The sequence below is a fragment of the Sylvia atricapilla genome, chromosome 3, assembly GCF_009819655.1.
Source record: "Sylvia atricapilla isolate bSylAtr1 chromosome 3, bSylAtr1.pri, whole genome shotgun sequence".
NCBI classification, from domain to species: Eukaryota; Metazoa; Chordata; class Aves; order Passeriformes; family Sylviidae; genus Sylvia; species Sylvia atricapilla.
Window position 1 is genome coordinate 13,769,607 of NC_089142.1, and position 26,636 is coordinate 13,796,242.

General features: G+C 37.8%; 1 protein-coding gene across 5 annotated transcripts in view; it reads right to left on the minus strand.

The window, feature by feature from the left end:
• Positions 1-599: 599 nt before the first annotated feature.
• LPIN1 (lipin 1) overlaps positions 600-26,636 on the minus strand; it is a 79,412-nt gene continuing 53,375 nt past the window's right edge. For all 5 annotated transcript variants that reach the window (XM_066314783.1, XM_066314787.1, XM_066314784.1 and 2 more), the window contains 12 exons: positions 26,334-26,521; positions 25,341-25,434; positions 22,933-23,002; positions 20,040-20,132; positions 18,639-18,712; positions 16,486-16,630; positions 13,661-13,809; positions 11,939-12,025; positions 9,031-9,183; positions 7,087-7,201; positions 4,990-5,093; positions 600-4,148 (listed from right to left, as the gene is read on the minus strand). In XM_066314783.1, the coding sequence (XP_066170880.1) occupies positions 3,989-4,148; positions 4,990-5,093; positions 7,087-7,201; positions 9,031-9,183; positions 11,939-12,025; positions 13,661-13,809; positions 16,486-16,630; positions 18,639-18,712; positions 20,040-20,132; positions 22,933-23,002; positions 25,341-25,434; positions 26,334-26,521 (1,432 nt within the window). In that variant the 3' untranslated portion in view covers positions 600-3,988. The remainder of the gene's footprint in view (positions 4,149-4,989; positions 5,094-7,086; positions 7,202-9,030; positions 9,184-11,938; positions 12,026-13,660; positions 13,810-16,485; positions 16,631-18,638; positions 18,713-20,039; positions 20,133-22,932; positions 23,003-25,340; positions 25,435-26,333; positions 26,522-26,636) is intronic.

Sequence of the window (26,636 nt, forward strand, 5' to 3'; positions counted from 1 at the left end):
TTTTCATACCAGCACGCACAAGCCTGGCAGTATCACTACACTGCAGTGAGTCTGCTCTGCAAACCTGGCAGTGGGAGCAAAAGGCAGCACTGTGTTCTCAGGGACAGGAGGAAAAAAAGGTTATTGGCTCTTCCCCAGGAGGATGGCCTATGTCAAAGAAGAGAAGCCCCAAAAAAGAGACTATATCTGGTCTCATTGCCATGGACGACAACATCCCCATTCAAAACAGATGGACAGCTTTTTGCTTAGGTCACACTAGAATTCGACAAAAGGAAGATTCAAAAAATTCTAGGGTGGGGTAGGATTCCTGACTGCTCCAATTTGCTCCAGTTCCTGTCTAGTTGCTCTTGGCTCCAAGGTGCTGTTCCCATGTCCCAAAACAGCCAGAGCCCAGATCCTGGCCCCGTCTCCCTCAGTAAACTCTTTGAGTTTTAAAAGCTCTGTGTAAAACACTGCAGCTGAACAGCAAAAATGATGTAAGTTACACTGGATAGCCCCATTAAGAGACAGGCAGTGGAGACTGGAGATACAAAAGCCATGCTTTAAAGGTTCAGGAGTTCTGCAAAAGCACTCTGCCATTATCAAAGAATACAGAAACATAGAAAAATCAGGAAAAAATTTATTTTTGCCTTTATTACAATATATATTTCTACCCCAGTTGCATTCAGTAGATCAAAATGAAGTGTTAAATCTCTTTTCATCACTGCAGTAGCACATACATATACAGAGGAAACACTGTATATAAATAGACTTTCAAATAATAACAAACCATATCTACAAATAAAAAATACCCAATACCTCTTTCTGTTACTTCCCCAAATTACAGCAGTAACATTTTATCTTCAGCAGAACTAATGTCACAAATACAATTTTCTTTCCCTCCCATGACCCATCTAGAGTGGTGGTCATCAGCATCAGGAAAATAAACATTAGTCACTCCTCACTGCTGCATATTCTAGTTTTGTGTATTGTATGAATAGAATTTACTGTGATTTAATGTGTCTGCATACTTTACATATTCTTTCTGTAACAAAAACCAGCATTACACCACAAGCAAGGTTGATTTTTTTTCTCTTTCACAGAAAGAGTAGCAATTTTTTTAACCATACCTTTTTCTTTTACATGAATAAACAATGCAGCTTAAATATTACGCTAAAATTATTCAGCTATCAAATCAAAATGTCTAATACTTTCTGGAAAAGTATGGTGATGTTTCTAGCAGGTCAAACCCTTGATTTTCATGTGTCTTTTTTTGTCAGTAAATCTGACAAAAGTTACAGCAACACACATTCCTGACACTGTTCAGCTATATTTCAATTTCAGATACAAAGGGGGATGCAGCAAGTCAGAAGTGAAGTGCTGAACATCACAGAATCACAGAAAAGTTGGTGAGAAGGGACCCCTGGAGGTCATGCAGTCCAACTTCAGCCTTGAGGCAGATGGTTACCAACACTAGATCAAGTCAGCCATAACCCTGTTAGACCAAATCTTGAAAAACTCTGGGACAGATTCTGCAGCAGTTCAAGGTAACCTGTACCAGCACTGCACTGCAGCCACAACCTCACAGAATTAAAACAGTTCCATATTCACTCTATCATTTGGTTTTAAATACTAAAAGCAACAGACAACCCTGTATTGCCTATTTATTAAGTTATAAATAAATATATCAAAGGCTTTAATTGTGGAGAACTTTCAGGGACCCTCTTTTCTGGTGGGAGTTGCTGTGTGTAGTATCTTTGGAAAATAGAATTTAACTACTGTTAAGGATAAAAACCACAAAACTGACAGCCTCTCACTGAAGAGAAGGGTTGGTTTTGTTTTATTTTATATATTTTTCATAATAAATGGCTTGAAACAGGCCTTTACCAAAACTGAATTTAAATAGGATGCAGCTAGTACATTCATCCATTTATTCAATCATTAATGACAAGTATTAATAGATAATTAAAGGAAAGTGTGGCTATATTTAAAGATGCAACCATCTCAGTTTGGCAATCTGCAATCCCCGCTGATTGTCTTTCAGAAAATTCACCCCAGATTTCTTACACCTTGAAATAAAATAATATTAGCATTTTGTTAAACTTTCAAGAAAACACAATCAGTTCTGGGATGTCAAACACTCATTTCTTCCTCTTTGTGTCTAATCCTGGTATGTCCAACGTGGCCATTTACCTTTCCTGAAGTAGCAACGTTCATGTGAAAGGAAGACTTAGGGAGGGCTCTCCACTGCACACGGCAGCTATATAAAGCATTGCACTTCTTTTCATTACTATTGAAGGCACAGAGAATCATAAATGGGCCCACTAACATCCCAGAAAAAGTCTTCAGCACTTAACCTAGAAAACCCCTACCAGAGTTACCATCCTATCTACACTGCTATCACTCTTGACACGCAAAACCAGAATTTGTTGTCACAGAACAAATGTGATACAGAGCAGTCATTTCCAAATTTCTGGGTGATAAGCAACAACCATAATCACATCTTAAAATTTCTCCTGGACCACTCTGCCTTCCTGTTATTAAGCTCCTAAGTGAAAACACTACAAAGCAGCTGCAAAACACATACCATAGCCTCAGATCACAAGCTGGCAGAGACCACAGCCTCTGAAACACCAGCGCAGTCATACTGAAATACAATGCACACAGAAGCCCATAATGCCATTTTCAGCATTTCAGAAAGCAATTAGACTTTTCAGTACACTTCAACAGGGAAAATAAAGTTTCTTTCCTAACTACAACACATTTGAAATCATTTGGCATGTGGGCACTTGAAGTCCATATTTTAAGTATCACATTGTGTAAAGGCAGACCACTTGGAAAATGTTATCAACTGATCCACAGTATTGCTTTAGTGCACACAGTTCAATCTTAAGGCTGTCAAAAGCAGTATCTACAGCTTGTGTCTGGATAAATAAGGAAAAAAAAAGAAAAATGAGGAGATTTTTATTATCCTAAAGGAGAGTAAATTGCACTAGAAGTATCCATTCTTTATGATACAAAACAAAGCAAAAAAATCCATATAGTAAAAACCTGAGATGCATCATTCACCAGCATCAAAATTCACATTTTTAACCAAAATAGTATTTCAAACAAAGCTATTCCATTTTGATATTTTTGGCTCAGTAACAAATCTTCAACCTCAGCACACTGCGTAGGAAAGATGTGTTTACTGAAAATCACCCACTTCAGTAAGGTGGGCACTATCCACAGTGGCTTGTATCTTCCACTTGCACAATCACCTTGATCCAAAAAGCTACTCTTGAAACATGATAGTTCTCAAATTAAGAAAGACTGGAAGAATTTGGCCATCCTATTTCACTTACTTTCTATTTAGAATACATATAATTTATTTCCTCAGAAATGTCCCATGTCAAAACAGGCTGGAATAAATCAAACACAGCTCAACTGGTTTTGACAGCTACACTGATTTACATCTGCTGAGGATCTAGACTAGTAATTAAGTTTTAAACAAACAGTTGTTGGTCAAGTAAGGGGAGAGGGGAAGAATCATTTGCTCCTTCCGAGAGAAGAATTTTGATATACAGATTGCAATCCCTGTCTGTGTCACCAGATAATGTCAGGAATGGTGAGTACCTTCAGCCCCTTACTGGCAAGGGTTCTGACAGGATGGAAGATAGCTTCAGAGATGCAGAACAGATGTGGAATCACTTTACAACCTTATGGCATGTTTAACTGCAACTCCAACATCACTGCACTTTTAATTGACCTTATATAATCAAAGTGCATGGCAAAATTTGAGGAGCTGGGAGAGGACCTAGGACAGCAACTCCTATTCCTAGCAAGACTCCTCTAGCCTGAAACCGGACTAATTATGAAAAAGCATTCCTAAGTTTGCTCACAACAGAAGAATAAAACGTTCACAACTTCACAGATTCCAACTGAATTGTCAACAGCAAAAGCAAAGTGGTGTCCTTTCAACACAAGTCAACCCATTCTTTCAGGTGAGACCAACAATGTGGAGATGGAGTTAAGATGAGGCTGGATGTACATCCTGAGTTTCAAATGGTGGCAGAGGTTCTCTCCAGTAGGTGAATTGGCTGTAGGTGTCAGAACAAGGGAAGTCTGAAGAATTACTTCTTTTCAGCAAAGGGAAAATATGATCTACCACTTCACAGAGTCTGACATAGCTGGAAAAAAATTAAAAGAATGCTGAACCATTTCAGATCATCTTACTTTCAACTTTTCTAAAGTCCTCAACCACTAAGGCACAACTACATTTACAAACAGACAAAGTAGACAAGTCACCGCCCTCAAAGGAATAAAACTAGATTTAATATTAACCAGAAAGGTTTCACAGTTAGGACAAGAAATTCATTCTAATCTGTTATTCTAACAAATGAGACTTTCCTAGTGAGACATAGATGCCATTTTACACTCAGATCATCTGCTAAAATATTCAAGCACCACATTCTACTTCTCCATTTCTGTCCAGCTTGGCTCAAGCAGCTCCCTGCTCAATTGATTACTTATATGTTATACACATATGGCTCCCCTTCAATTAAGGACACCAACACTTAACATTACTAAAAGCCATTCCAGTGTTAGGCGCTACCACTGTCTAAGAATCTTGCTAGGAGCACTTGAGCCTCTCTTCAGATTTGTTTTCTGGCTCTTCTAGATAGGAGATCGAGGAAAAGGAAATTTTTAGAAGGCCAGGAAAAGGCAGATGGCATCAGCAAACTAGTGAGTCTCATTTTCATGCAGACTAAATCATCCACTTCTAAATCTTATACATGATTAAAGTAGATGGAATACATTATACCAAATACAAAAAAAAATTCTTTCTGTCAGTTTAACTGAAGGAAAGTGGAAAATCTGTATTTTATTCTAAATATTTTTGTTTTGCTTTAAGTATTTTAAGGAATTTTTAATTACAGAAATTGAATGGACTTTTGGGCAACATGAGTCATAGGTTAGCACAGCAAATTAATTTAGTCCATGAAGTGTTAGGTATAAGAGATAACTTACGATGAGATGTTTGTCTTTGCATGCTCTTGTATAAGTTCTCCTTTGGGGTTAACTGTAAATATCCTATTTAAAGAAACTCCCACTTGTTTGTATGAATAAACATCCTAAAACAAATATAAAAGAAGAAAAGTCAAAATTCTTCCTTTGCAAAATCATGTGTCATCTTGCTATAATATACTAAACAAAAGAACACATTACACAGAACTGGTACTAAATTTACCAAGTTATCATGTGTCTGAAATTCTCCATTATGTTACAAATTAGGTCAATCTAATGAAATGCTCATGAAACAGAAAATTTACTGCTAGATAAAAAGTTTGCCACTACAGTTTAAACTGTTAATCAAAATCATGTTCATTTTTTCAGTAACTTCCCTTGACACAACAATAACATTCAGTAAAGAACAAATGACATTTGGTGTAAGAGCATTAGCACCTTCCTTTTTCTTTCAGAGAATATTTAATGACCTGTGTGTGTTGTACCAAGTATGTTACAAAAGTGTGCAAAGGTTAAGATGTAACTGACAGACAAAAAAGGAATTATTTTTTAAGGACAAGGTCACAAAGTTCATAATAAATATGTCTATACTAAAGCCATCACTTAGCTCTTGAGTTCAGATTTGTGCATATTTCATATGTGATGATCCATGTCAGAGCAAGGGGAAAAGAAGGGAAAGCAAGATATATATGCCAAAACAGCAACAGTGAGGCCCAGCAGGTGATGCAGATACAATTATGAAAAGTACAATTAAAGTCAGAATTAAAAATGCTTTCTAAGAAATTCAGATTGTTAAGGAAAACAATAAATAAATTTTGATCTGTTCTGAAGAAAAACTTGACAAAACCAAAGATGAAAATATCTCCCAGAAGATCGGAGCAAAACCAATTTCCATTTTGCTAATGTAAATCATGGTTTTAAAAGCCAAGATGGTGAAAAACTGGAATGTTAATGAAGCGACAAAATTTATTTTTATATCCATATTGTAAAGACTGTTTAAAAAAATTAAGTAACTGAACAAAACTGAAGAGAAGCCACTTCAAGAATTCAGCATCATGGCAGTCCATGCCACATCTACACCTGCAATACCTACGCGCACTGAAACTTCCCTGAGTTTGTTCTTGAAAAAAACAAACCAAATACAGGAAACCCAGAGCAGAAAATTGAGAAAGCTGTGATCCTGAGCTATACAAAGCACATGGCACACCACACACCTGAAGCCTGCACTCTGGCAGCAAGCATGGAAGTGAGCTACCAGTAATTATTTTATAAAAAGTAACTCACTGTTTCACTTGAATTTCACTAAAATAAAATCATTATTTTAATGCATGTTTCCCTGAGGTTCAAAAAAAGGGAACTAGATGTGGTTATTATCCATAATACAACATCACAGATGTCTTTAAAATATTATTTCATAATCTTATGTTCAAAGCTGCCTTGATAATGGAAACTAAGCTGCCTGTAATATAACAATCCAATACAGCAGCGGGATAGTGAGGACCTCTGTCACCTCTGACATAATGCTTTTAAAAAAGGGATAATCACATGCCAAAGTCCCTCCTCAGCCCAAGCCCAGGAGACTGTGTTTCCTTTTATAGGTGTATAACAGCATTCTTTGGTCCAGGGCAGGAGCAGGAGCTTTCCACAGCCCAAATATCCAGTCTTCCAATGAGTAACAGAGTCTTTCCTTTTCTATGTCCAATATATTACTTTCCACGCAAAGTAGAACCTTTTGACTTCAATGGGACATTCAAGGTCTTTTGAGTGTACTTGGAGTTAGAAGTGTAAGTCGCACCAATATTAATCTGAAATATTCTCTGTCTGCCCACAGGTATCACACTCTATCTGTGTGGAATAACGAAATCTACACAAGTTTAACTGCTAATTTACGCAGACATAACAGATCTTTGCTGCTCTTCCATCTCTGAATTCTACGTCGTGGTATTTTTGAGGAAGAACCTTAATATTTTCCTCTGTACAGGGTCCAATAAAATATTCCTAATTCTCATTTAAAGCCTCTAGGTTCTAATGCAACAGAACCATGAAATAACAGCAACGTTTCTGTTCTCTGCAACAGAAATAATTTCAGCTACTACTTACAGCAGGTCTGTTTCCAAAAGCAGCATAAAAGGGTTCTGTGTTAGGATAAAACAAATTTTTGATGTCAGTCAAACACTGAACTTTAAATTTTTCTGGCTTCTTTTCTATGACCTCCCTGAAATGATAAAAAAAAGGAAGCTGAATAAGCGCATGTGAAATACACCACAAACCATTTTATCTCCTTTATTCAACATTTTCACCCAGCTAGACACTACTGCATAGCATCCACCCTCCTCCAACGTCAGATTGCCCATGAAGACAAAACAGTATTCCCAAGCTTACATAATGGGCAATCATCTGAAACAAGGTAACTTCTATTGAAACCTACATTACAACAATGGCTACTGAGCAAGGATAGTGGATTCTAGGGAGTAGTTGCTAAATCAATCCTTATGAGGCATAAACTCTTACCAAGTAAACTGCCTCCTGAGAACTACAGAATGATTCATAGATTATACTAGCCCTCACTGTATATGGTGCTTTTTTTAAATTTTTATTTTTAAAAGGACTGCAATCACCATATGTGCTAGAAGCACCTCAGCCTGTTAAGACAGAATTACAATCAGGTTCTCCACCACTGCTAATGAGAAAAGGTTAAAGAATAAAGGAACCTTCAATTTCTCTTCAGCTGCTCCTTACAGAATAGAGAATTCATTAATGAACAGAGAAGTTATCTCATCTCTGGGCAAAAACCCTTTCACAACAGCTTCTCTTGGCAAGAAGACTAAACAGGTGGCAGAGTCTGGAGTTCCCATAACATAGTAAGATGCCAGCATGACATAAAAGCACTTAAGAAGCTCAGAATCCAAGATCCTAGCACCAACACATATGTCAAGGAAGATGTGAATAGTACAGAAGCTTCATAGGAGTAAAGCAGCCCATTCGAACCACAGAACCATGTATAAATCTATGTCTGAAAATGTCCAAAAGATTAATAAAACCACCTTTACTCAGTCTCACATACACTTGATCTCAGACCTACAAGGGTTAAATCTATGGATAAAACAGTGAAGTCATTTATTGTCCACACACCTCAGAAGTTACAAGAGTGTACAATAACAGATGGGCATTCCTTAGTGTAAACAGGATACCAAAAGGAGCATAATTCCACATGTATTTCTAGACACAAGGAGCATAAGATAACAGTAACTACCTTCCACTGCATTTATTATTTAATCAGTCTGCGAAGCACACTGTAATACCTCCATGGTTTCTTATATTTAGAACATGACTGGTAAGACAGCCTGTAGCATGTCACTCAATCAGGAGAACATCTGAACAACCTTCCATTAAAAATTCTAATTAAATGTATCCTGTCACAGCAGCTTTTAACAGCTTAAAATATTTTCAGTAATCACTTGACATGCTTCACTGAATTAGGCAGAAGGTACAATATTCATAATCTGTGCTGTTATTATTCACTCACCACAGTTCAACACCTAGAGAAGATAACATTGTCCTCACAGAATCCCACAATGCAGTCAGGCATATTTAAAAGTTCATTTCATTTTCATAAGAATTTCTTTAAAACCCACCAAAAAATAAACTTCCACAAAAATACACTTATGTCAACTGGAACACCTTAGAGGTAAAGACAAGAGTGATTGCTATGAAAATGTCCACATTTCTCCCACAGCTAAATATGAACACACAATGTTAAACACATGAAGTCACCAAGCAGTACCTACTGGTAAACAGTGAACACAGCTCTGCCTTAATATACATCTAAGATAAGAACTAGGCAAAAAACAGATTGAGTAACTGAATTTTAAACTGAACTGAATTTTGGTCTCTCTCTAACAAATTTTCTTCTTTATTAAATTTTGCACCAATATGTAAAAGAAAAAATTAAATTATGAATTATTTCAAGCACTCCCACTTGAGCTGGTAATTTAGCATCCACCAACCTCAGTTTCCTCCTCTTCAAAAGCAAAATCACATTACCTGTGAAGAGCTGAGAATAGGCTGCTTGGACTCAGCAAAACTGGCCCCTGAGGCAGCACAGTTCCTCTTTCATTGACCCAGTGCAAGTATCCTCTGGTCATGCCTGCCATTCCAATAGCTCGTGCTGAGCAGTACAAAAATTTATATCCATTTCTGTGAGCAGATATAAAAGAAGAAACTAGTGTAAAAATAATGCAGGTGTTTAGACATTAATAATTTGGGGGGTTTACTTTTACATGAATCAAATCATCACTGTTAAATAGCCTTATATTTAACTCAGACTTAATTTAAAAGGAGTGAGAACATTTATGCCAGAAAACTGGAAAACTGAAACCCTTCTAGCCCCATTGCATTTAGTGAGTACACCTAAAGAGGCCTCATTTATCTCTGCTCCTCTCAGGACTTATGACTCCTTATGGTTACCTTTCCACCCCTGTGTGGAGGCACCACTGTCCTTAGAATTAACTGAAAAGACACCTGCAAAGAGGAAAAGCACTTAGCATAAAGTAGACAATGGTGTATTGGCCTTTGTGGTATTAACAGTGTTGTATTCCTGCCTCTTGGGCCTCTGGGAAAAAAGATGTCCAGCAGTAACATATTTCCTCAAGCTGGAACAACTTGAGCTTCAAAACACAGTATGAGAAGTAATCTTTAACTTAATACTGAAATGAAAGTTTTGGCATAAGACACAGGTTGCCTTTGATTCTGAACAGAATCATATCTGATATTAGTTCAACTTAATAGCTGCTTACTTTCCAATTCCTATTAAAAATTACTTTTCATAAAATAAAGAAGCACTGTATTCAGTGCACGCATGGTCATTAGATCTAACTATTAAGCATTTATATGGTGTTCAGCTGTAATATCTAGCCTCAACATAATTAACTCAGTAATTTGAAAACCAACATGACTCAAATCTATTTTTTCCCCTATGCTTATGATCATCAAAGCCCTAAGAACTGATAAAGCTGGCAGGCACAGAAATAACAACTGCAATTAAAAAAATTAATTAACATTTTCACCAAATGTAATGCAGAGGTTATACACAGAACTCAGCATGTGAATTCCCAGGCTGTCCTGTCTTTTCTGTGAACACGTATGTCTAACACACAGGCAAGTGCCTCCGGCATAATTTAGATTCTAACATCCATGATTTATAATTCATCATCCATGTAAAACAAAAAATAATAAATGAACCTTAGCATAACTCTAATACACAGAAAAATCAGATTAACTAAAAGGAAAGTTGTGATGTGTACCAGAGGCTCTTCAAACATTTATAGTAATTTAAATATATAAGAAAAGCTGACATTCTTGCAATAAAAGAAAACAGCAACCACTAATCCTCCTTATGAAAATTAAAATGAAATACTTCATCTGATCCGATTCAGACATCAATTCACTTTCCCTCATTTCCTTTTCTTCTTCTCAATGTGTAATTACAAAAATGCCCATACTCCGTCTCTGAACCTCAGGTGTACACAACGCAAAATGTATCCAGGGAACCAACAGTACACTTGTACTTTTCACCAGCCTTGCTCACCTAGAGGCACTCCCACACATCACCACACATGAGCTGGTATGGTCTAATTGTTTCTCTCCTGTTCATATTCATCAGAGGAAACATCTCCATTGTTTTGGAATAAATTGCTCTAGGTCATACCTGGATATAATGTTAACAACATTAACTGACCTAGAGAAAAGCTGACATACTATTTCCTGATACTTCTTCAAGAGCTAATGGGAAAAAAATATTTTTTTCTAAACATGATGAGATCTCAGGCATATTGAAGATGCCCATCTTTCTCCAAGAATTACACAGGACATAAAAGCCACAAGTAAACAGGATGGATCCAAGTCCTTTACCTGCTCCAGTGGCATATTTATTACTGTGGACCAGAAGACATCAGTGCAGGTCAGTTACTGGGCTGTAATACAGCAGCAAAAGCACTGATGTTGACAGGTCAAAGCCTTTTCCTTAGGCCCTTCACAGCATGGCCCTTACTGACTTTCAATAAATTTAAACTGTATTTTAAGCAACTTTTACTTATCGCCTGCTCTCAAAATTAACCAATGACACAAATATTTTAAAAAGGAACATTCCTAACCTTGCAATTTAACAATGGATTAGCAGCACTTACATACAGAAATAAAATAAACCATACAATCAGCAGATCATCATCATCAATGTCTTTGAAGCTCGTTATTTATACAACAAATGAAACTAGTGTGTATCTAAAACGGATAGAATTCTAGTCAAGATAAGGCATTGTGCTGTGCTTTAAGGATGAGATTATCTTGCTTGACTTGAAGCTCAATGTTCACACAGTTCAAATCAAAGCTGTTTCACTGAACTCCCTTTCTACTCCCTGGAAGGAAAGGGGACTCCCCCAAACAGATTAATTCCATACATTTTATGTTCCATCCCTGCACAACTCCAGTGAATTAGAGTTCGACAACAATTCCAACTGCAGTGATCACCCTGGGCCACAGAGTCTTTATGCATTTCACAGTCTCCTCAACAAGGAGTGAAATGAGGGTGTATTAGCGTCTTATAAATTAATAATTCTGCAATTCCCAGTTTGCAATAAAGTTCCACTTGATGCCACTGCGTAACTCATTCAGATTACTGGAGTCTTGGGAACTGTCTGTGTCTGTTTGGGATGGTTGGAAGAGCAGTCACCCTCACAGATAGGGGGCTGTTTCTTTTGTCACCACAAAGCGGTTTTGGCTCTGGATATCGTGCAGGAGATGTTCGCACTGTGTAAGCATCACTGAAGCGACAAGATATTGATGAAACTGTCACCCTTACAGTTAAAGAGAAGCCTAGAGAAATTTAAATTTTTACGCACAAATGAACAAACACAAAGAAGCCGCAGATGCATGAACAGATTTACTGAATACTCACTGGCTCACTTTATGGTACAACTTCGCAATCCCTTGGTGTGTCCAGTCTTTGCCAAGTGTGGGCAAAATATGACCTAAAGTATCTGACCTGAATAATGGAAAAACAATATAACTGAACTGAAAAAAACCCCCCGTACTTGTAGTAACAGTATGTTTATTCCAAATCCCACTAACTTACTTAGGTAGCTGCAAATGAAAATAAGGTATTCTTTAAGGGACTGATTGTCATCAGAAGATAATTAGTTTAGTGCCTTTTTTTTGAGACAGGCTGACATGCTCATCCTTGGCCAAGTTATTTAGATTACTCCTGTGCCCCAAGATGGATAAGCTTGTGCCCCAAAAGGTGATATGCAAGTCACAGCACACAGGCCATCAATCAGACCACTAGGGGGTCACCAGTGCTAAGCATACTTTTTGAGGTTTATGTTAAATGTCTTCTAAATAAACCAAACCTATCCCTACTGGAAGTTTATGGGAAATTGAAAGTATGAGGTAAGTCACATTCTATCTCACTGCAAATTAACTACTCCACCTTAAGCCAGGAGTTGGTCAGGTATAAACTATTTTGAAATATTCATTCTGGCTTCAATGTATTTCCTGCTTTATATGAGAGAAAATTATTTACACTATAACAAATAGTGCAAATGAGCATCTTGCTTGACTAAGCATCATACAGATACACAGCAAGAAGTCCACACCCTGAATAGCTTGCATCCTAGAGAAAGAAATATTGGACCATGGCTTAGGATGGATTTACACTTAAGGTAAAGTGCTTCAGTAACGCTGGGCAGATCAATAGCAGAGAGACTAGATCCCACTGACTTTATTGAAGCTTAAGAAAGCAAAGCGGGGAAAAGATGCTAATTTACACTGGCACCAAATATGAAGTTTGACATAAGATGGATAAATCACAAAAAATGAAGAGTTTCTGTTTAAATCAGGTATTTTAATTTCCTTCAGATTACTCTCAAAAATTATTTTCCCTTGTTCTTCTTCCTAATTAGATATAGCTAAGTTTGATTTTGAAAGAAATTGATTTGAAAACAAATTAAACATCTCACTTCAAAAGACAATGCCTGTATTTTTATTTCGTGCTTTTCCTGTTCCACACACAGTTGCTTTCCCCAGTGTTAAATACACTAAATAAATAGAAACCAGCAAGCAGGTGAATCATTTTGGTCACACCAAAATTACGAATTTTACTCAAAGTGCTAATCTGAAACTTTCCATCAGATTCTAGTTCTTACACTGATTTTGGAGTCTAGTCTTCTAAGTACTAATGCCTATCATAGGAATGCCCCAGGAATGCCATTTAAAACAAAATTCAAATTCAAAATGTTTATTCTTTTTACCTACTTCTTCATATTTAACTACTCCTTTTAATTACTACTTACTTCATAAGTGTGGTGCAACAAAAGGGTTAGGATTTTGCAGTAGTTCCTCCAGTATTGCTATAAATGCTATAATGAAGCACCAACAGGTGACAAATAATGGGCACATATGGAAGGTGTCTATTAAATTAATAATTCAGCTAAAGATTGTTGTATTGTTTGAAAGCCATATTTAAAAATTTAAAAAAAAAAAGAAACAAAAAACAAAACATCCCAAAACATTGGGATGATATGAAGATTCTGTGATTAACATTCCCTGTTAATTATCTTTTCCTTTAAACTAAAGGGCAAAATCCTTGCACAAAAAAGTCTCTCCCCATTCATGAACTCACCGTGTGATTGTTCCATCAATATCAGAAATAACAACTTTATCATCCCAATTCCATAGGTAAATGGTGCCTTCACAGCGGCAAGTGCCTTGATACTGGGTTGTAACACTAAAGGTCACATCATTGGCGCCATTCTTGAGCTTTAAGCTTTTCTGCAAGACATTATCCAGCAAGATGATCAACAAACTGAGCATGTGAAATGGACACAGTGTAAAAGCTGCACATGATCATTGCCTTGGAGTGTTTGGCTGGGGAAACTGGTGTGGATTTTTCCTCCCATAAATGCAAACACATCTGTGGGACTGTTTTTGCCCAAAGACCAGGGTGTACCTGGGGGGTAATGCAGAAGGATAGGGAGACCCAGTATGTGCCTCAGGGAGATTTAACCTTGGGGAAAAATAATCTGTGGTGTAAATTGCATCCTTGCAGGAAGCAAAGTAGCAGGAATTCTTCTGATGAAGAATGAATTTTGCAAGGAGCGAGGGGAATGTAATGATGATCCAAGCTGGACCAGTGTCAGTGCCCAACAATCAGGTATCCTGATGTTGGTATCCATCCCGATGCAATGGAGCCCAAGCCATGGATCTGGAGGGGTGGAGGAAGCCCATGGAATGGGAAAATAATATGTATCTATGAAAGGATGGGATAGTAGTTCATGAAATAAATGTATGTTTGGTATAGAGATGGTTTAATGTAGTTAAGTTGTATCTGTGGGTTAAGAGGGATTTCAGTATCAAGAAATACAATGGAACAGTTAGAAGATACATCAGTTATGTGGGAACTGAATATGATACAAATGCTATGGAATAAGGGTGGAAATTCTATTAGGTCTGGCTGAACTGAAGTTCATTTCCCCACAGCAACCCTCACAGTGCTGTCCTTTGCATTGGCAGCTGGAAAGGTGTTGGTAACACACTGGTGTTTTGGGGACTGCTGAGCAGCACTGGCACAGCACCAGCACTGTATCTCTAACATTCCTTCCCCATCAAGGGGATGGGCAGGATCCTGGGAGGGGACACAACCAGACCAGATGATCCAAATTAATCAAAGGGGTATTCCACACCATACAACATCAGCTTGGATATAAAAGTTAAGGAAAGGAGGCGAAACTGGAGGCATTCGTTATTTTACAACGTTTGCATTCTGGAGCTGAAGCCCTGCGTTTTGGGAAGTGGCTGAGCATCCCTCACTGGTGGAAGGTAGCGAATGCACTTGTTTTTCTCTTTGCTTATCCACCTTGTTCCCTCCTCCACCCCACTGAGAAGGGGAGTGACAGAATGTCTTGTCTGGGCACCTGGCATCCAACCAGTCAACCCAATTTGGTCACACTGAACTTTATTGCTTTCAGTAGAGGTATTCTAAATAACAACAACAGAGGCTCACCCTGTGCGGTATATTTTAGGCATTTACACAACAGAAGAAAACAAATTAAAAAATTCCCTTTCACAATCAGGTAAATTTAAAAAAAAATCCTCAAATGTTCACATTAACAGTAACAAATAATGGAATAGGCACCAGCTATGGGAATTCCCCATTCTGAAAGACAGATACATATGCAGAGAAAAATGTGAGTAACAAAAAGTTCCATAAACTCTAATTAAGAAAGACCTTTCCTAGGGGGATTTATGTTCTACAGTATTACATCTCTCTTGTACAATGATCGACCTCTCACACCACATGAACTGTTATCCTTCAGCCTACACTAACTATCCTTAACTCTCCCATTTTGCTGCCCTTCACTGTCCCCTGTGCCACTTAGTGACATGTGGGACAAGAGGCTACTGATTTGATTCTAGCTATGAACCTAGCTGTTCATTTTCCCGGGACCCGTAGGAATTTAATACTCTAAGTATATCTTTTTCTTCATTATCTTTCATTGCAACTTTTCAATTAATTAAAAAGTGAGAAGGAGGTGAGAATACAGAATTCATGGGTAACTAATAAATCTCACCCACTGTTTCATCAAGAAACCAATTTAAGAGCAGTTTTAGCTTCAGCTAATTTCTGCAAGGTTTCTGAAACTGAAAAGTTCCATTTTATTTGTGTAACCCCTGCTTTCTCCCTGCAACAGAAAAACAACCAACAGATCTCATCTGTTTCTTGGGAAAAACTCTGTATTTCTTACAAATTATACAGGCAGTGAGTGATGGGCTGTTAAATGCTGTATGCCTCGTGTGCGTTTCCTTCAGAAAATTAATTATCTGTACCTAAGATGACAAGAAGCATTTCCCTATAGTAGCCCATTTTTCCAGACCAAATTGAAATGTACAGAACACAAAACTGCAACCGTTTTGTCATCATTAGCCAAAACACCTCTGCCACAGAGAAAGAGAATTGGCTTCAAAGAAATTAATAAGCTCCAAAGAAATCAATAGCCTGGCTGCATTATAAATTCACAAGCAGCTCCTTCAGAAATTACTAACAGAAAACTGTATTTATGCAAAATGTGACTATTTGCCTATAAATGCGAGAAAAGGAAAAGAGAGGAAGGAGAAAGAAGAGAGGCCTGTTAACATACACACTTTTCACATACTACAAGAAAGGGTGTGTTTCCAATACACTTACTCAGGTGACAAATACACACTTTGGAATTTAATTTTTGTATTTTTCTAAATGAGATCCCATCTCCAAACCCCAGCACTTGCTGCAAGGAACAACATTCATGTTTAATACAGAAAAGAGAAGGGAAAGGCTTTTTTGAAAAATATAACAAGACAGAATTAAATGCAAGACATAAGAGCTAATTAAGCTTTGAAGCCTGAATAACAGTGAAGGTTCATGTTGTATTAGAAATGACATTTCAGGACAAAGATTTAAAATTAACTCACAAGCTGGTCAGAAGTGAGTCGAAGAGATTTTTTGTAACTGATTCCAGACAATAATGAGAGATGACTGGAGTTAGTTTGTAATGACCCAAGGTTTTGTTTGGCTGCTCTAGGGTCTTCATCGCTTGAAGAAGATTCATCTTTTATTCTGGAACATTGCACACACAGAAAATGATGTTATGTCAGTAAATGCATCTCAGTATCCATTAAAAATGCATTAACAGTGAGTCACCAAATAAGTCATTGATTCTCTGCTACCAAGTACTGTCTCACAGGAGGTCATTCATATCATGAGCTTTAATATATCAATGAAGTACCAAACTTTCATTCACGCATTTCCCATTATTCAAACTTGGATTGTTACAGGCAAGTGAATGGCTATAACAACAGTTTTTATTACTTTAATGAATATAAATTAATGTACTGTATTAACACAGAAATCTCATATGATAAAAAATAATACCCATTAGATACTATAACTACAAAAAAAAAACCCTGTTCTCAAAAGAACAAAGAGGCACTTGTTATGCTGGCTTTCTCTTTCCCTCTTCTCTCCTCCCCAAAAGAATTTAAAAGTAAATTTTAAAAAATGAAGGTCATGGAAGTTTTATTGTACAAAATAACAACTCCTTTCTTTCAATGAGCAATTTCAGATAACTGAATTATTCTTTTCCAGGATTTGCAGGATTACCCTGTTCAGAATACAGTGATGAAAAATCATAAAACCTGAGCTCCTTCACACAGGAAGCCGTTTAAATGCACATTGGAATTATTACTTTTGTTCTGCTGCAGCCATTTTTTAGAAACTTGTTAAGGGTATTCTTCCTCAGAAAGAAAGCTTTCCTACAATAAAAAAAAATCTAACACTTTAGGTGTAAGTTAAAACTCTTTCAGATCTTACCAATCTAATCTTTAAATCAGTATCTGGCCTTTTGTTTCAATCACACCTGAATGCTGTTCGATGTTAGGAAGTCTTGACCCAATATCAAGGTACTGTATGTCATGACTAGCAACATTAAAAAGCCTATCTTATCCTTTGTGATATGTGATTTCAAAAGTGTTATTCAACATCCCATTTGTCATGTTTTGCTTGCAAACAATAAATTTTTAATGAGAGATTTCTAAGGCCAGTTAAAATTTAAACAAAGAACACCAATTTCAGAATCTAGTCTGCTTGAACTCTTAATCCCACTTTAAAGCTTATCTTTAAACAACCATGTAAGAAGCAGACCTGTATGTCACTTGCTATCCTTAAAAAGAAAATCAGCCTTTCCAATTTACTCTGGTTCTCAGTCTCAGAGAGGTAACAGAGACAACACCTATTCCCTTACAGAATGAGGAATCCTCCTTCCAGGACATTTGCCTGGACTGCAACTGCTGACCACCAGAAAGAATGAGAGCTTCTTGTTTCCTAAGGGTGACCCCTGAACCTCATGTAATGAGCGTAAGCATATTTGAACCTGACCCTTTTCAGCTGTAACTGCAGCCAGCACAAACAAGATGTCTTTACATTAAGATCTATATGCACGCAATAGGGACAAGGTAAGAGAGCTGTCCCTGGCTAACTCATCCCTCCAAAGCAAGCTAAACTCATGTTATGGAACTCTCCAAGGTGGGATTCTGGCTAAACAGTGTGATTCATTAGGAGCACAAGAAAGAGGAGACGTCTGCAATCCTGGAAAGAAGTAACAGAAAACCATGACTATTGCCTGTAAAAAACACTCGGGAAAGTCCCTTAACTTTCCAAAATATGCAGGAACCAATTAATTCGTCAGGCCATAAAGCTAAATAAATAAAAAATATTAAGCAACTGGGATCTGACAACAGCTCGGGTTCATCTATGATGTTCCCTTAAAAACTCTAGAGAAATACATGTAGCTTTGGAGAACTGCTCCAATTTCAGTTTGTTTCCAAGGGGCTGGAATGTGTGTCCCAGAGCTTCTAGCCAAACCACAGAAATGCCAGAGTGCACACACAAGGTCTGCAGCCCTGCCATGGGTAGGGGCCTCCTGTTTGCACTTATGTGGTGCAATGAGTCACAAATTAAAATTATTTCACTGACACAGTATTTCTTTGTTCAAATAGTTGAGGTAACTTGCTTTCATTTTTAAATGGTAACTCTTGCTTGTTTTAGGTACAGATGATTTTGGGGGTACCTGTTTGTCCTGCTCATCTGTGAAGAGTCTTCTGTAAGTCCACTCTCACTCATAGTTTGCTCTGGCTTTGTTTCCTGTAAAAATACAAGTATAAGTAGTTGTGCATCTCCTGTTGAGTAGAAAGTAGCTGTTTTTAGAGAAATATTTTAAAATCAAATTCTGCCTTGTACAGACTTGGTAAAAATCAACAGCATGTTTGTCTCCTTTGCTTGTAGGCAAAATAAAACCCTTAACAAATAAAGGCAGTACAAAGAACTAAAAACTGAAACTATAAAACTCAGAAGAACAACAGAAATTTAGTTTTGCAGGGAAGTAGAGAAATAGCAGGGTCAACATCTAGTACTGCTGAAGCTCTGGGATCAGCTCCACAGCTGCTCAGTTCATACATCAAATAGCTAGATTTCACCTGAGAAAGCAAAGTATGACTTGGGAGAAGGAAAAAAAAAATCCACCACAATTTACCTTTCATAGAATCATTAAGCTCTTTAATCCAGTAAAACTTTCTAAATTGCTTTTATCTTGAGTAGATGCTGAGCACTATCAAAGTCATTCTACAAGATTTTTAAACAGTGAATAGTTCTGCTTTACATAGTTCCATTTAAAGTCTCCACAACTCAAGAGATAACCAAATACTTCTAGAGAAAATCCTAAAAACTTCAAACAACTATAAAACTAGAATCTCATGCTCTGAAACCTATACCCACAGATCACTGCAATGATTATTTCATGCAAGGTTAAATTAGCTCCTGACTGAGGTACAACCATAAAATTGTATTAGAAGTCATTTTCTCCCCTCAAGTACTAATGCTTCAGTAGTATAAATTAATATGAAGAGGTTTCACTAGCCAACAAATATTTCATATAGAGCTTTGTTTTTTTCAGTTTTCTAATGTTCATCCATGACTTTAAGATTGTTATCACAAACTTCTAATGCTCTGAAAAGAAACTCAAAAAGACCTTCAAACTAATATATGCAGCCAGTTTGCCATCTTAGGTTTTGCTGAGTTTTACAGCTCACACTACTCATAAATATGTCTGCTATTCAACCCATCAAAAGAAAGATGCAGAAAGGTAGGTAATCTGCGTGAAAAGTTTAAATTACTGGTACAACTCTTTGATTCTAGGTTTCTAAACAAATTTAATACATTACATACTACTGCCTCAGATCTGTGTAATGAAAATAAATGTACAGCCAAAATTCCTCAGGCAAATGTTTCAGGTAGGGTCTGATCCAAAGCTTTCTGAAGTCAAAGCAAACCAGACTTCAGGCTGAGTTTAATGTGTATGTCCTCAGTCAAACTGAGCATCAAGTTACCCTCTGAAGTTCTGAGGGATGAATATGCAGATACCCAGCCTTCCCACTGCAACCAGAATGGAACTCTGCTTGCTTCTTAAACTTACCTCTTTAATAGTGCTGTTCCTCCCTCGCCATGAAAACCACCATCTTCCACCCTTCTTGGGCATCTTGTCCCTCATTATAGATTCCACAGTCGCCTGTGATAAATGGATGGTAACATAAAAAAGGCCCAAAGTAAAGGGACAACCTGACATACATAAATGAAAAAGTGCCAAACACACAATTTTAACTGATAATAAATAGAATAAAAGTAAACATACTGTCTGTGGACCATAAATTCTACTAAAGCAAAATCTAATGGTATCCAGAGCTGCTCTGAAGTAACTTAAGCATGAATACTTATGGTATTTTTAAAAGGAAAATGAAAAAAAAAATCAAATCAAAGAAGAAAAAAGGCATAAAGAGATATTAGTATAATGTCTAGAATGGAGAACCTGCTGTTTCTAAGTTATTTAGTACAAATTATACATTTAAAAAAAGAAAAAAATATCACTTCCTGAAGGATGCATCATGCAAAACAGTAACAAACTGACATGCCAGAGAGTTATTTACAAAGTTTGCATTTAATCACCAGCTTAGAAAAAAGCAAAGAAGTTACTATTTTTTATGAGTTTATGAATTATTATGCTACGAATTTGACTGAAAATGTTAGAATCGTTTCTTTCATAAACCTTTTCTACTTTTCATTGGTTCTACACACTAGACACCAGTAGAGAAGTTTGTTTCAATATTTATAATGACTGAAGTCTTATGCATCATAAGAAGGGGAGCTGAGTTCTTTCACTCAGAGAAGTAACAGATGGAAAGGGAAAATATTATGGTAAAATGGCCACAGGGTTTGGTACACCCTAGAACAGCTTGGCCACTGTATTTCTGAGCTGATAGCTTCCACTGCAAGTAAAGTCACCAAAAGAAAGCTGTGATGTTGATTAGTGATTTAAAAAAAATTAAAAAATATTCTAAGAACTCTGAGCAATTAAGAGGGGGCTGTGTTCAGATAATGAGTGGCACAATGGATCCCTTTTCTCAGTTTTTCCATAGGGTTTCTTCACTGTATTATCAAAAGTATATGCGAAATAAAAGCAAATGACAGAGGAATAAAGTTGAGTTTTTTGAATAAAGTAAGAAAAACAGGGAGCAGATGGAACTACAGAGAATAGAGTGCCACCATCGAGAACAATGGTTACAATCGAAGGAGATTCTCAAACATGTCAACAACTTCAAGCAGATGTCCTATAGACTTTTAGTAGGTGAATTCGCATGCTTACAATTAGATGTGCATTTAAATGCATTTTACAGAACATCAGTGAATTTCTTTGCAAAAACTTCCATTTTCAAACGCTTCATAAACTCTGTTTGTTAATGAAGTATATTATATTTCAATTCCTTAGCTTCATTACTACAGCAAATCAAAACTCTAAGTAATAAGTCATGAAGAAAACGAGTAGGATGACTGGTAACATAAATAAGTAATTTTAGTTTCAGAGGTACAGTAAACCAAGTAAACATTTCCAATCATACAGATTGTTCCAACTACAAATACTGGCTTTTCATTTCTTAAATTAAAACTACTCTATAGAAAGTTATCAGCATTCAGAATAGAAATTAACCAGTAAAAAACCCAAGCACATTGAATTACACCGTCAAAGAAGATTTTTCTCAATTGATAACGTATATGAATGATGACATAAATATAAAGCTATTGAAGGAATTGACATCTCCTGTAACATTATGGAAAAAATATTTTGTAACACTACTTTCCATTTACCCATCCTAGGCAAAACCAAGATTCCTGGCTCAGGCTTTGCAGTGTTTAATCTAAAATGCAGTTACCTTACATTATTTGTATTGCCACTGAAGACCCAATAGGCACCTACCAAGGTCTGAATCACACTGTGTGAGCACCCAACAAATACAGAGTAGACTAACTATATATCTTCTGTGGGTATTTGGCTTCCATGGGATGAATCTCTCCTTTGAACATTTGCAGTAACACACAAAACATCTGGCTCTGCGACATCTTTGAAATTCAAGCCATGTTTACCAGATACTTGGGACTTTTAGGGTCACTTTATTTTATACTGGGATGTTATCATGTATGAGACTGTACATAGAAGTAATGTGGCACTAAGAAAGAAACACTGGAAGAGACTATTCTTGGGTTTTAAGAAATTTTTAGTCCACAGTGATGGCAACAGAGATAGCATTTGAATTCACACAGAACAATCCCAAAGATATGTGAAGTGCTGCAAATGGCAGGAGGAAAGTTTAGGTTCAAAAAATCTGTTAAATCCCTGTCTAACCAGGACACAAAATAGTGATAGTGGTGATACTACTTCTTTATATACATTTACAGTATTTCTGTCACAAGCACCTACGTGGCACCAGGTCATGTGGCACTGACCTAACTTCTTAAGCACAATGATATAAGCCAAAACACACAGTTGCCACACAGTCATAGAGCTATCTGTCACTACCTACCTGGGTTATGAACAAGTGAGGAACAAAAAGCTAGCAAGCTGCAGGCCTTCCTCATCTAGTACTTAAAGCTTATTCACTCAGGCTATTTATATTTATATATATATATATATTTAATAATATATGCTGTACACATATAAAACAGAAAGCAAACAAAGTATTCAGCTAGAGCAAACACTAAGGGGTCAATATATTTATGTTTACAGTCCATATTAATGAAGTAAAAAATGAGGTTTTCTACTTCAAAATAGTTGTAATAACTTTAGCCTAGCAAATAAACACTATTCACAGACCAAACTTAGTCCTTATTTAGGCCATAACATGAGATAGTAAAATGGTTGTGTGTGGATAGATTTTTCCAATGTGCAGATTCTCTTCCACAACAACCCATTTCCCTCCCTTAATCAGTGGCATCATTTCAAAACTCCTCCTCTCACCAGCCTCCATGTTCAATCTCACCTTTGGCAAAGGTTTCTGGAATGCCTGCATTGCCAGCAGAAGGGGACCAGCTGTTGTCCAGTTGTAGTACCTGGGCATGCAAGGGAGACAATTACAGCATTTTGTAATCTCAAGGTCTCAATTCACAATCCACCTGGTATTCACCACCTGGCAGGTTAAAGCCACAAAGCACAGGTCAATCTCTGGCCTGCACTGCTAATAACAGACCCATCTTATTTCACAGAATGCTCACAGGTATTTACCACATACATTTTTCAGGATATGCAAGAGAAGCTAGGCCTTGAGTAGAAAGGGTATTTTCACATGCTACATCATAGAATCACAGAAGAGCTGGGTTGGAAAGGACCTTAAAGATCATCTAATTCCAACCCACTTGCCATGGGCAGAGATACCTTCCACTAGATCAGCTTGCACAGGGCCCCCTCCAATCTGGCCTTAAGCACCCCCAGGGATGGCACATCCACCACTTCTCTGTTCCACTAACTCACCATCCTTATAGTAATAAAGAATTCCTCCTAACATCTAATCTAAATATCCTCTTTTTTTTTTTTGTCTAAAACTGTATCTTATCACTGTTACCATATAAAAAATTGCTCTCTCTTTTTGCTAAGTCCCCTTTAAATACTAAAAAGCTATAATGAAGTCTCCCCAGAGCCTTCTCTTTTCTAAGCTGAACCCCAACTCTCTCCGCTTGCCTTCATAGGAGAGGCACTCCAGTCCTCTGATCACCTTTATGTCCCTTCTCTGGACTCACTCCAACAAGCTCCATGTCTTTCCTGTGCTGGGGACCCCAGGGCTGGATGCAGCAGTGCAGGTAGGGTCTCACCAGGGCAGAGAAGAGAGGTAGAATCACCTCCCTCAACCTGCCCATGCAGCTTTGGATGCAGGCAGGACATGTTTGCCTTTCTGGGCTGCAAACACACACTCTTAGCTCATGTCCAGATTTCCATTCACCAGAACCCTCAAGTCCATCTCTCTGGGGCTGCTCCCAATGAATTCATCTGCCATGTACTCATATCTGGGACTGCAGCACTTCGCATTGAATTTCCTGAGTTTCTTGTGGCCCCTTTCTTACGTTGGTCCAGGTCCCTCTGGATAATACCACTTCATTCTGTTGATTGCACTGCACCAATAAGCTTTGTGTCATGCGCTGCAAATGTGCCGAGGGTGCACTCAGTCCCAATGTCTGAGTCGCTGACAAAAATATTGAAGAGTACCAGTCCCAAGACTCTCAGGGACACCACTCACCACCAGCTTCCATCTGGACACAGCTGCTGACCACAGCTCTTTGGCTGCATCCATCCAGCTACAGCCCTTATTATATTCCTCTATCACAGCAAAAGCCACATTTTTATAAGCTTTTTCACTGTTTTTACATCAAGGAACTACATAAAACCTTGGGGCTGTAGTCTGTAGGATGTCAAGCTTTTGCTATTTTATGTTGAACATGGCTCAACTCTTATAGCAGACAGTAGGACAGTTACAGTACCCATCGACTAGGGAAGATGAAGCTCACACCACATTAAGAGAATATGCCATTAAGATCCTCACTAAGGTCTGACACACTTAGTAGGCAGATAAATACTACCATCAGATGCAGAGAACAGTGTCAGGGAAGCAGTGACTGACTCACCTCAGCCACCAGGGAGGGTCACGTACGAGGCTGCAGCATACACAACACAAACTACCACCTGCTACACCTGCCTTGCATGAGCCACATCTACGACTAAGGGCAGCCAAACCTCTCTAAGTGCAGCACAAAGCTATGATCTCTCCTCTAACACTGTCTGCAAGGTGCAAGGAATTCTCAAGTTAAAGAAACTCCCAAAAAGCTGCATCTGGCTTAGACCACAGCACTGCCCTGCTGCCAGCAATATAAACATACAAAACAGTGTCTCAGCCTTGCAGAAATGAAAGCCTCATACTCGGTGGGTGAAGTTTGACAAGTCTTGAAAAGCGATGCCTCCACAGAAGCATATTAGCAAAATATTCAGTATATACAAAAAAACTGCTTAGTACTGAGTGACTGCAAGCAGACTGACATATCCCTGTAAATATTAATTATTCAAACTGGCTCAAGGCAAGCCTTAGCAAGTTCACATCATATTACATTTTTACTCTGTCAATTGAATATAAATACTACTAGCATTTAATAACAGCTTCTGAAAATTCAAACTTGTGTCAGTTAGCTTTAATAGGTCATCTGAAACTGCTCTTCACTTTCAACTCAAAAGAGGAAAGGTAACTAGAAGGACCTGTGTCCACTAGGTAGTTGATTCTTTTTGGATGAATCCAAGCTACAAACATTCAAAATCTGTTTTTCAGCTAGAGTTATACTGATGTAATGCACTGAAGTGACAAAGAAGTGTCTCTGTTACAACAGGATTTTTTTTCTGAAATATACTTACTTATTTCCAATCTTAACAACAAGGTTAGGGTCATCAATGATAGCAGGATTGTCCACAAACTGTTGATATGTTACTGCATGTTCTAAGAATTCTTCTGTGGGGGAAAGAAGTTACATTTGTAAAGCATGCATTGATAGATGCCTGGGATGGGCCAACCTAAACCTCTAAGCACCTCTCAGACACATTGATTTCACCTTCATTACAAGGGTGCTGAGATTTAACTGCAATATGGAAGCAAGTTGTTCAGAGACTCTCAATCTCAGAAGATGAGGGTTTCTTTGTTTCTGGGCATCCTTCCTTTCAAAATACAGCCTGAAGTGAAATCTAAGGGATGGAACTGTGAGGGAGGAAAATCTCCTTTTAGAAAAATTATGCAATTTACAAGTGATTCAGATGACAGTATGACTCAAATAAATCACATTTTATTTGAAACATTTCAATAAGTAGCTCGTGAGCAACAGTCAGTGTAGCATCAGGCTCATATGATTTTATGATGCCACATTACTGCAGTAAGTGTGAGTCTTAACACATTTATTTTTCACACTATGCCACTGGAACTTTAAGGCACAAAGTATTGTGATTTATCTAAAAGTTACACAAGAAACTGGAGGTAGGGCAGGAATCATGTTAAACTTTCCAACTCCTTCTCCTCATCTCCCCATTTATGGACCACCTTTTTCACTCCTGAATTCAACAGCTGCGAATTTCCTAGCTATATACTGTATTAAGTGGCAAAAGCATCATTAAAACTACCATGATAAAGAACATAGCACTATAAAATACTTCCAAAAATTTTCATATATAGTGGATTGTTCAAACGTGTTAAAAATCATAAGAAGATCTAGGAATCTTATGATTACATGGCCAGCGTTTATCTTCTCAACCCAGCGCTGAGCACAGCCACAGGAGGGCTCTGCAGCCTCAGGCTGGGAAGCTCAACCCCAGCTGCCAGCCTGTGTCTGCAATTCTGCAATTCACAGAGGCACCCCGTACCTTTGGTTATCTCTTTGTTCTCGGTAAGGCCCCCGCAGAGGGAAATGGCGATGGAGGGCAGATCCCGAATTCCATCCGAGGTGCTTTCAGCCCCGCTGTCAACGCCGGAGCTGCCGGCGGACTGCGGGGAGTGGCTGGCCGGCCGCGGCCCCAGCTCCGCAGTGCTCCTGCTTTGGGCATTGTCCCCGCTGGAAAAGAAAAATCAGGAACTCAGGCTTCATGTGCTCGTTCCCAAATGCACTCCCTTTAACAAGCACTGTTAATATCTGATACACGCTTAGGGGGAAAAAAAAAAAGGGAAAA